We start from the raw sequence: 11760 nt of genomic DNA on the forward strand, positions 1-11760 counted from the left end.
CTGTCCAGATATCAAGTCTGTAATACATATCTGAATTCATCCGTGCCAATAAACATGTTTGGTACAGTACGGATAGGGTTAAAACACACATTTTACTGTAGTTGGTAACAATGCTTTACTTCATTTTTAGATCATCATCATCAAGCGCCAGATCTGCGATAGACATGGGCGATCATGGTTTTCCATTCACACCTCCGTTGGGATGCTCTCAGAAAAGCAACATTACCCTGATCCTTCATTGTCAACAATTCATTAAGGTTCTCCAAGTAAGTTGCTCTAGTGAGAGCTAGATGTTCAAGGTCTTCATATCCCTTTAGGTGTCCCAAAAACTGCATTTGTCTTTTCCTGATTGTTTTCATCAGCGAGCGGGCCACGTGGGCTTCTTCAAGTTCAAGTACTTCCCCATTTGATTTGTTTTCCTTCCAAGATATTCTCAGCAGTCTCTTTAAGAAGCTATATCTCTGCCGCTTCTATTTTTTCCCATTGTCTTTAGTAATTGTCCAGCATTCAGTCATATTGAAGGGTTGACCATACATAACATTTTAGAACTTTCATGCTGGTAGAGCATTGAGATGTTTCAATTATTTTCTAGATACATATTATATATCATTTTAGGTACTAAAAACTCCCGACTTCGCTGTTATAATGAGAACGCGTAACTAATTATCCAGGCGTTGATAAGCTGTCTAACATGCATTTTAATAGATCATGCGGTTACAAAAGCATCAGTCCAAATAAGGTGGTCAGCTTAGAACCCCCCCACCCCCTCCCCCAAAGAGTAGTTGCTGAGAACTCTCACTCCGAATGTGTCCACGATTGATCGAACGGTCGGTAAAGAGTAACGCTCATCTTTTACAAAAGCGGAATACAAGTGTCTTGAAGCAAGCTGTCGGTATACGAACGCATATCACTATAGTTATTGACGTCTCATGAACTCTCTGTTGTGTATTATTTAGAAAGTAACACATTTCATTGCATTGGGTCTCTTAGACAGTCGTAATTCATTGCTTAATATTGAGAGGCAGATCGCCAGTGTGTGTGTGTGTGTGTGTGTGTGTGTGTGTGTGTGTGTGTGTGTGTGTGTTCCAATGATGTTCATTGTAATACTTAAGTGTAAATGTGTTTATTTCCAGAGCACAGAACAGAAAGATTACTTATCTTCGTACATCAAAAATGCATTGCAAAAGGAACCTTTTAACCCTGTGCTCAGGATGTCTTTCACATTATGATGACTATGGTAAATTAGATGTGCATTGTATACGCTCATAGAATAATAGAACATTGTATCTAAACGTCAGAATTTGCAAGCGAAAGATGAAAAAGTATGGCAGGTCAAATTCAAAGTTGATATGGCGTATGGCATCTCCACTCCTTTACAATGATGTTTAGCATAAAGCATGACTTTCTTCACGACAAGTGACTCTATTACTATACGTACGCACTAACACCCAAATAACATTGAAAAAAAAATAATAGAAAGAAGAAGAAGAAGAAGAAGAAGAAGAAGAAGAAGAAGAAGAAGAAGAAGAAACAAAAGAAGAAAAATGACAGTGATAATAGAACAAATGGTCATGATATAATCAATACTTAGATGAGTTCCATACTTAACATTCACCAAAAGGAAAAGCGATAGTGTTCATTAGTTGACAACACTGCATATCTACCAAATCCACCAAGCACACACCAGCACATCGCTTCATTTACTAATTTAAACTTTTACACAGAGTCAGACCATAATATACTGAAAAAGTCAGCGAATTCAATAGACGTTACTGTGGGTACAAAAACACCACTTGAAATTCTTCAAATCTTAAGAACTTTTGTTCAGTTTCAACATCGAAACAGTTATTCGCTTTGCGAGCCAGGAAATAAAGGCTGTATATATCCGCGCTTGTTTTTTTTTGAAAAAACAACAAAAATTAACATACGTCCCAATTGACTCCATAAATTATTGCAAAAACGGGTTGTTCCGACTTTGTCTATATGGGTAATTCCACACCCTAACAGATATACGGAGACACTCGTTTATAAATCAGAGTAGGTTACCTCCAACTTGAATTAATTTCACACCTCTTGAATGCAGCTGCGCTGAAGGTAACCACTATACCAAAGAGGCTGTTAACCCTTATACTTCAAGTATTCTAATTAAAAAATCCTCCAGTCACACTTCGTACAAGCGGTTACATTATTTTATGAAAACCACGTAACGCATGGCAAACAGACCCAACGCAAGAGAGTGATCGCGAATGATAAATGTCATGAATATGAGAATACTGGAAGCAATTATTGTAATTTATAACAAAGTATGTATTCATGCTAGTGTATTTATGGCTGGAAAAATCCAGAAAACAAAACTACCATAAGAATCTTAAAAAGAGGAAACATGGCGGAAATCTGTCTAATTACTGTATTATACAAAATAACATTATTTGCTTAGTTACTTCGACAAAGTTTATGAACCAGCTCACTCCAAAAGGAAGCAGTCATTCCAGTAAATGGACATATTAACATATCAAATGATGCAAAAATATATGACAATGAAAATAGTTTACAGAGGTGTAAACAGTATCGGTCACCAAATTTCCACCAAATGTTCCAACGTTTACTACTTAAAATTCCAGCCACACAATGGAATGTGGCTATCATTTACGTTTCTTCTATTGAAAAGGATGGGACCCTAGTCGTGCCAGAGGAAGGGCATGGAAAACTGCCCCATCGACAACCCTGGGTGTCTTTTGATAAAGGGTCTCAGAATGACAACAGATGTTTACATCCTCATCGATAGAACTTGGATTATCTAGTAGCTGGCTGCCTGCTTCGACTCTGCCTGATAAGATCAAACCTGGGCAAAGTGGGATATTGCAACCCAGAGCACAGACATGGATACTTGATAAAATAGCTTCCCCATTTGGGAATCAATCAAGACTCACGTCTTCTGTGTCCGAGGTTGTTGATCCTGCAGATTGTTTGCACCCCAGTCCACACAGTATAAAATTGTCTAGAATATCTAGAAAACTTACTGCTTTGTCCCTGCCTGTTAACGTCCCCTCGTGCTGCATTGGATATATCCCAGTAAAAAGGCAGAAACACTCCACAAGTAAAGGAATGGAACCCTCGTTCTTTGTGTACAAGATGAAGAGTCTATGTGTTCATCAAAAGAATCAGCGTACTGTTAGATAAGGTGAAAAAAACAACAACTCAAGATGAGCGCTTATTCTTAATTGACTTTCTATCTCTGCTTTCCTGTTCTCAAGGTGTCGTTTTTTCGGATAGAACACACGCTTCCAGCTCTTCTAGCAACGTTTCTCAAAAGCACTTAACTACACTGCACTTAATTATGATCATATCTCATAGGTTTAAAGAGAACAATAATACAGTACAGCACGCTATTTTGGAAACTGGCAGACAGGCTAACTGCATTTTCGTGTTCACCTGACCAGTTCAACTCCCATCTGTGACCAATTTCAAACAATGTAAGATTCACCAACAATATTGCTGTCTCTTACATTGTTTCCTCTTATTTGTAGTTTTCACAAGGTTTGTGATTTCATGTAAAAAAAAAAAAAAAAGACAGTGAGCGACAATCGTAGATGGTGCACCTTGCACATTTGTATCAATGCAAAACACAAACATATAATGTTATCATATCAACTAGCACACACGCTCATAATAACACAGTGTCATGCAATCCCAGACATATACATATGTATGCAACATGAATACGAGTCATCGATCTTCCCCACTTTACAAAAACTACAAGCCATAAAAGCGTCATAATTATGCATTACCATACGCATAACATTATAAACTGGAAAAGCATTTTACACAAAACCGATTACTTTTAAGAAACAGCAGTCCATAATGAACATGACAACCCAAAGTGTTGTAAATTTCTGAATCCCTTAAATACACCTCAATTTTCACAACTATTATCATACGTTTGTTTCTGAAGAGTAATTGGGTAGAAACGTCTGCCTTTCGGGAGAGTTGGTAATAATTGAATGGGATAGAGCGCCTTTTAGATGCTACTGTTGTTCAAGAAGATGGACATCCGAACTAAATGTCTGTCTCCTGCAAGACCGGAAAAAGTGAGTGGAAAATTTGAAATTCCCACAAAGAACAATGTTTAATTGAGAACGCCACATTTAGGGTTCGTACAAAGGTCATGCGCACTGTAGACCAACACGATGTCAACTTTTCTAGTAGTGCTTCCATTCTGTCTTTAAAGATTCAGCTTCTACAATGCGTTATAAAGCAACCTATTTTTTCTTAAAGACAGTACTGTTGTGTTATCTATGGCTCAGTTCTACTCAGTTCTTTGCTGAAGACCGTTTTGAGCTTTTAATAAGGATCATACGCCAGGCTACAGGACTCAAACACAATCTAGTACAAATTCTAATGATGGGGATCTATTATTAACAATTGCACAAGGGCAAATTGTCCGCCTTCACTATATTTATGAAAGCGACATGATATTATTTAACCTAGTGAAGTGTGTATACATTTGAGTGTGTATATTTGCATGCATATATGTGTTGCGTGTGTGTGTGTGTGAGAGATAGAGAGTGTGTGTGTGAGTGTGTGTGGGTATGTTTGAGTGTGTGTAAGTGAGTGTGTGTGTGGTTTTGGGGAAAGGGCCCGGGGGCGTCTAGCAAAAAGAAAACAAATGGCTAAAGATTCATTTAGTTCAACGAAATTTCGTACAAGGCATCGTTATCAAGTTCAGTACCGTCTTTCCAAATCATACAAAGTCTAGTGTCACACTGACAATACTTAATAGGCATCACTTCACATAATGTAAGCATCGTGATCGTCGCAATCGTTATTGGGTGTCATCTCACATAATGTAAGCATCATATTCACAATTGTTATAAGGTATAATACCTAACGTCAACTAGATATTGCTCTCATTCCGTCTCCGTGCTGGGCATCTAAATACCGTAAATGTGCAAAGCCTCCATGGACACAATTAGAACACTGAGGAGACGGGTCTTGGCATGTTTTGTACCAAATCGGCCATGAAATACTTCATCACCAAAACTCACTCTGGGGTCAATGTATCATCTTTCTGTCCCTTTAGTTGTAGTCTTGCATAAGATACTGTTTGTAACATAACGTGATAACATCTCAAACTCTCTTATACAGGAAGTCTGCTATATTTAACAGCCTTGAACTTTTAACAGAGCTCATACAATGATATGCTTCCAATTATTATTGCGGTGGTACTTAACATACCATCATTTCAGCAAAAGGTCTCATTATGGTAATATAACAACTTTGTTATATCAAGCTTTTTGAAAAAAACCGTCACAACTTAAACAAAGCATAGACTCATCATTTGATCGTAAATGCTTTGAACAGTTCGCTCGGCAAATCCTTAAAGATGGTGATGCCTCTGAAAACATACCTCTGTTCTCTATCTTATTCACAAGCGTCTTGACAGTCTTCCAGCTAACAAGGATCCTCTATGGCAACACATGCAGTGCTATTTCTTGTCCTCCCCCACAAATGCTATCTTATTCACAAGCGTCTTGACAGTCTTCCAGCTAACAAGGATCCTCTATGGCAACACATGCAGTGCTATTTCTTGTCCTCCCCCACAAATGCTATCTTATTCACAAGCGTCTTGACAGTCTTCCAGCTAACAAGGATCCTCTATGGCAACACATGTAGTGCTATTTCCTGTCCTCCCCCACAAATGCTTCTATATTGTTTCATCTTCAACGCCTTCCGAAGATAAACTCGTTATAATGTTGCCATTTTGCCTCTTCCGTATCCAGACCAGGCTTGACTTCTCCGGCGCTGTTGGTGCCAGAACCACAGGACGCGACCAACTCGAAACCTTCTTCAAGCAGCATGTCAAAAGCCTGCTCCAAAAACGAATGCTTGAGAAAGAACCTGCTTGTGTAGCGATCGCTGTCACCCCTGTCTGGATCTCTACTCTCGTTCAGCGTGTCTTTAAAGACTTCACGGCAAAGCGACACTTTTCCACAGACAATAATCCGGCTCAGTTTGCGGAACTTCACATCCGCTAAACCGTCACGGCCGAACGCGAACGTGCCCCGGTATCCGACTGTGATACAGCCGGAGCCTCGAGAATCCCCAGAAGGCGAAGCTGACGTCATCGGAGTGTTGTTAGTGGAGGTGGCGTTTCCAGCGGTGTCGGGAGCCAGTGTCTCTGAAGAAGATAAGTTTTGACCTTTGGCCCCGGCACTGCTACTGGCGTCTAATTGGGTAGAGGAGCTGCTACTTCCCCCGGCCCCTGCTCCTCCTGCTGCGGTCGATGGGAGGGGCGAGATGTGTTTGCTCATCAGGGAATGATACCGATTGTCGTGCTGCGGGTGGCCGAGGGAGGGAAGCTGCGAGTAGTGGGCGGAGCGAAACGACGGGTGGGCGGCCACCATTTTGACCAGGTTTGGAAGATTGTAGTGTTCGGCCTCCTGGCGTAGCCGGTCTTTCTCGTGGAAGTTTTCTGGGAGAACCAGTTTCAAATTTCGGAGATAGTCGAGGACATATCTGAGGGCAATAAAAGTTTACAGACTTGATTTGTCAGTTATGGGGAGTCACGACTTAGCACTGTAATAGCCATAATGACCCAGTAAGAGATTCAAGTATTAGTAAATGCTTCCGATTCTTTCCTTTCAGAAACGACTGAAACATAAACACATTAAAGAAAGAACATACAATGCCAGAGTGCTCACCATCCACAGGTATGCGAACATTAAACACCTTCTTAGTTTTGAAACTATTAGATAATAAATGTTATGTCCAAAGAACATTCTTGTGTGTTGTACCCCTTTCATAACGCAAACAAGTTAAAACTATTTTAGCTGTACCTTTTCTTGATTGACTGAGTACAAAGAGACTCACACTATTGCTAGTTCACTTTCGTCTGACCGTCGTAAAAGATAATTCTAGCTCAATTATGAATGTACCTGTGCCCACGAAACATTACATGGCACTTCTGCAGGCCAGCGTCCGAAAAAAAAGAAAATATTTTAGGAGAAATCTTGATCCAGTAATAAAAAGTTTTCTCTTTGGGTCCTTTATTAAAAACCGCTCTTTGGATGCATTCACGGGATTACTAAAGTAAATGACTCGCAGTGACCTTGCCTACACATTTCTAATTTTGAGACAATCACACCACCCTGCTCTCTCATTTCGGTGTTAAACTGAGTCTGGAAAATTACCCACCTAATCTCTTGAATAGCGTCTTTAAGGAGAACGTTATCGTGAAGTGTTGAAGAAAATATGTCAACTTTTGTGTGTTTTAGGTGTATGCTGTAAATTCACTATTATTTTGTTACCTGCTTTAAGCTTACATCAAAGAAAGCGTGTAGGAACCTTACTTTGCAGTGACCTTAATTAATAGTCTTTTAGATTACGTAGGTCATCCAACTCTTAGGCTCGTATGCAAAGATTTGTGAAGATTAAAAAGAGCAATTTATTATAAATTTTGTTTTAAACACTGTCACATGAAAGTGAACAAGCTATAACACAATTTTGCGAATAAGAAAAAGGCAAAGACCTCTTGACATACATTACTAAAAGTTGATTAAAACTGTTTGTGGTTTAGAAAACACAGAATTCCAAGAATCATTCGGCCGAGATGATAATGTGAGTCCATTTAACTAGAAATTTTGTTGTACCGTTGCGAATCACCCGTTTTCGGTTTTCCACTTGGATTGTTCAAGGGCCTATATCATTACACGCTATGCACAGATAAATGACCCCCCTGCGACCTTCGTTGTGTATCTTTAGGTCCTTGTGGAATTTGATTTAATAATAATGAATCTCTAGGCTGCATAGTCAATAAGGGTAAGTTAGATATACGATTTTTACACGTCAACAAAATTATGTTTAAGTCATGATGGCGATTAATGTGCATTTTCACAACAACAGATAAAGATTTCCACTTCTCCCTTGCGTAGTTTTGCTTGCAACAGCGAAGAGTTTAATCAGTACACCACAGACACTGGTTCAAAAGAAAAGGTATTCATGATTTTGACGGTAACAGTAAGCAGTCGAACAGGGAGAAGAAGGTTAAATGCTGGCGAGAACTACAGGCATTACCAGCGGGACATCCTATCTGCATGGCGACAAGCTATAACATCCAAGAACCAGCTGCTCGCACTATTAGGGTGCTGAGCAGGCCTCTCAAAACAGCCGATGGCCAAAACATTACCACAACAAAGGAAATATAAATCAACATTATAACCACGCCAACACCTCTCGCTCCCCCCGCCCTATTTTTTTCAAGGTCACAAAAATCGGACCTCTGGGGGGATTAGAACCGATGACCCCACTGTTGCAATTCCGAGAGCTTAGCCAATAGACAACCCACGTCACATCCTGACGACATTTGTGTGTGTGCGTGCGTGTGTGTGTGTGTGTGTGTGTGTGTGTGTGTGTGTGTGTGTGTGTGTTTGTGTGTGTGTGAGAGAGAGAGAGAAAGAGAGAGAGAGAGAGAGAGAGAGAGAGAGAGAGAGAGAAAGGGGGGGGGCGGGGATTAGACTTCACAGTCACCCTTTAGTTGTACCTATCAGTGCTGAGTTTTATTGGCACTCTTTAATTATACCTTTCAGTGTTGAGTTTTTACCATCATTTTCCATGTGTACCTATCAGTGTTGAAAAGGGCGTGAAACCCACAGCCTGCTATCTCCAAGACCAATAAAACCCACCTGAATAAAACGCCGTCCCGGTCGATGAAGTACTTCCCCTTGGCGTCTCTGGCTGCCTTCATCTTGCCACTGTCAGAGAACAACTTGGCCAGCGTTCCCTCGGGCTCTCTCTTCAACGTCTCCACACTTGTGCTGAGGGATACAGAGATTGATTACCTAAATTGTGTTGATTTTTGTTTGTTTAGTATAGGGTTTTACGGCGCTCGCAACTGCATAAGGTCATATGAGCGCGCGAGACACACCTAATACTTTTTCGTTGGTAGAAAATTTTGAATTTTGCCCGGGTGGCGGCCGAAGCCTACTCTTATCGATTTTAGACCACCAAGGGATCTTTAACGTGCGCAACTTGCACACGGGCCCTCCGAGATTTTTCGCCCTTGTCCGAGAAGGCTAGGTGTAGATCTTTCCTACCAGAAGATCAGGGGTGTGGCAGAAAGACAGCAGTTAGGAGGAGCCAAGGAGTAGCAGTAGGCTGCAGAAAGAGTCAGGAGCCCAGAGGAGGGGGCAAAGGAGGTGAGGGGGTGGGGGCAGAAAGTGGAAATGAAAGCAGACAACAGAACATTGTTAGAGATCAGGAAAGGATGTGAAAGGAGATAATTTTAGAGAAGAAAATTTTTTGGTCGCTACCCGGAATCGAACCCGGGACCTTTGAATGAGAGGCCAACACCTTAACCTGTAGGCCACGAGAGCCCCCTGTGTTGATTAGGTCTTGACATATTTTTACAATTACAATTACATGTATAGATTGATTGTAAAAAGAACGTTTGCGCCTTTTGAGACAAAATCTATTTCCCAAAAAAAGAATATGAATTCAACAGCCTGACAGTGTCAGGAACATTTTTATTTCCAAATGGGATTTTTTTTGCTTCCTTTTTACTTAAAAAAACCCAACCCAAGACAGTCGCCCCTTTCAGTTTAGATCATTAGTACCCTACTTTAGTACCAGTAAGCGCCATGTCGAGTGCTGCGGCCATAGATGGTTGCTGCAGACTTCCGCACGGGTTCACAATACTCCCTTTCAAGACCCGTGCCGCCGTGCAGAGTGCGACCGTGAACGACACGGGCGCACTATACTCTCAGCGTAAGCACAATGTCGGCTGTACTTGAAATGTACTGCAATCGAAGTGTCACTGAGAAAAAAGAGACCACAACAACGAGAGCAGCCAACATCTCTGTTAAGCCCTCGCTCGACCATAACAGTCCCCAGAATGACGACCACATCACCATCGGTAAGAGTATACTTGGGCCCTCCAACAGGAACTTACCTAACCTACTACGTACATCCGGCGTCGCTGCTCATATGGAGGTCCACATTTGAATCGTCGGGGTAACGTGTGTGAAAGACTCGTTCACTTATTTTACGAATGATGGGTTTAAGTTCACGTTAACAGCCTTCTCAAATTTGCATCTTTTGGTTTTTTGTTTACGTTTATATAAAATACAATCTCGAGTATTTAGATTTCCATCTGAAGTACAATTTACCCCTTGCATGGACTATAATAGATGAAAATAGCTCGAATATGTAAGAGATTGTTCTTGGAGAGTTCCAAGAGATACTGCCGATGCAGCTTGGTCATATCAGAGATGTGTGTAAACCTCAGAGCTCCCAACCCCCTTTTTTTATTAACCTTATTGTGTTGATAATATATTTGAACCCACATAAAACATTCTACCCTTAAGGTCCTCACCTGTAGAAAACGCCTCCGACGTTGAGCTCTACCACTGAAGAATTCTCGTGAGTCATGTTGCTACTTCCGGTCACGTGCTCCGACATTTCACGGGAAACTGTGCCTGGGGAGAGGAAGGGAGATCAGGAAGGAATCAATCACGAGATCAATTACACCGATCTGTCCGAGAATTACTCGGATGACCTAGATACAGGGTAATGGGGAGGCATGTTGGCCGCGCACTATTTATCTACCCAACGGCCCATCTATCCTGAATTGCCCTCATGAATTGGGTTACTTGTTCATGAAGCTCGAGGAGCTAGTTCTGGTCACACGCCCCATTCACCCTTCACACGCACTTCATACCCCCCCTTCCAACTCTCAACCTAAAAATAGAATCTGATACATAACAAATACATGCTGTAAAAATATGTATTATTATGCAAACCGTTACAAATAACTATGCTGGTCTATTTAAGGAGTATTCATGGATACTGATTAAATAAGAAAATAGATATCGAAAAAATGTCCATAGATAGTAAAGTGAGAAATGAAAAAATGAAAGACCAAATAAATTAAGCAATGGGAATTTTAAAAAAAGAAAAAAAAAGCAAACAATAATGTACGACTCTGTTTTAACCCTGTTATCTCTGTTTTCTACTAGGATACTGTATCTCACTAAATCAGGGTTAGCCTTAAAAACACATTGTGTTTAAAAAGGGGGAGGGAGCTCAAACGAATTATGTAAAGCCAGTCTTTAAATCCAAGGAAGGTACGACTTAAAACTGCCAATATCAATTACCTTTTTCGAGATAAACACTAGACCTAATCCGTGCGATTTTAAGGAAACATGACTTCATCGACCCTTCTAAGTGATGCATTGGGGTTTTGTTCTTCTTACAGACAAGTCCAGTAGCATGAAGCCCATTGCGCTTGCCTACTGTATTTTTGTTTTCATACCCAGCACATACTTACGCTCTGTAGCATGCTGTATGCGCTTTGCAATTAATTATCATTACCCCATCATACCCTAGAACACTCAACAACATTATCGGCTTCCCTGAAAGCTTACAGCTCACAATGAATTGTAGACTTTGGTGCCGCCCTTAACGAACCGCTGTCTGTGGTGCAGAGATCAGGTGCTTCGCCCCTGCATGACACATACTTTAGTTCAGTTCCCGAGTGGGTAGAATTTTTAATGAGTATTTCCGTCTTCCTGTTGGGATGTTGGACCCCCCTCAGCCCCGCGTGGCCCAAAAGGTAGGGTTCAAGACTGCCTCATAAACGATTTAAATTATGTCGAACAGGGCGTAAAATCTTCTACATTCTACACTAACAAAAAAACCAGCAAATGTTTGTACACGTGTTTGTGTGTGTGTGTGTGTGTGTATGTGTGTGTATGTGTGTGTATG

At 40.9% G+C, this 11760-nt stretch overlaps 1 protein-coding gene across 2 annotated transcripts; it reads right to left on the reverse strand.

Annotated features, from left to right (window-relative positions):
- Nucleotides 1–1106: 1106 nt before the first annotated feature.
- Nucleotides 1107–10714, reverse strand: LOC101851341 (BTB/POZ domain-containing protein KCTD12). Of its 2 annotated transcripts, XM_013081096.2 has the most exons (4): nt 10370–10714; nt 8682–8813; nt 5680–6516; nt 1107–5584 (listed from the first exon to the last, which is right to left on the reverse strand). In XM_013081096.2, exons 1-3 carry the CDS (start codon nt 10453–10455, stop codon nt 5721–5723), a joined length of 1014 nt encoding a protein of 337 aa, XP_012936550.1. In that variant the 5' UTR covers nt 10456–10714; the 3' UTR covers nt 1107–5584; nt 5680–5720. The 2 variants fall into 2 exon arrangements, with proteins under 2 accessions (XP_012936550.1, XP_012936549.1); XM_013081095.2 differs by having other exon boundaries at nt 1107–6516.
- Nucleotides 10715–11760: the final 1046 nt, after the last annotated feature.

The sequence above is a fragment of the Aplysia californica genome, unplaced genomic scaffold (genome assembly GCF_000002075.1).
Source record: "Aplysia californica isolate F4 #8 unplaced genomic scaffold, AplCal3.0 scaffold00115, whole genome shotgun sequence".
In the NCBI taxonomy this organism is placed as follows: domain Eukaryota; kingdom Metazoa; phylum Mollusca; class Gastropoda; order Aplysiida; family Aplysiidae; genus Aplysia; species Aplysia californica.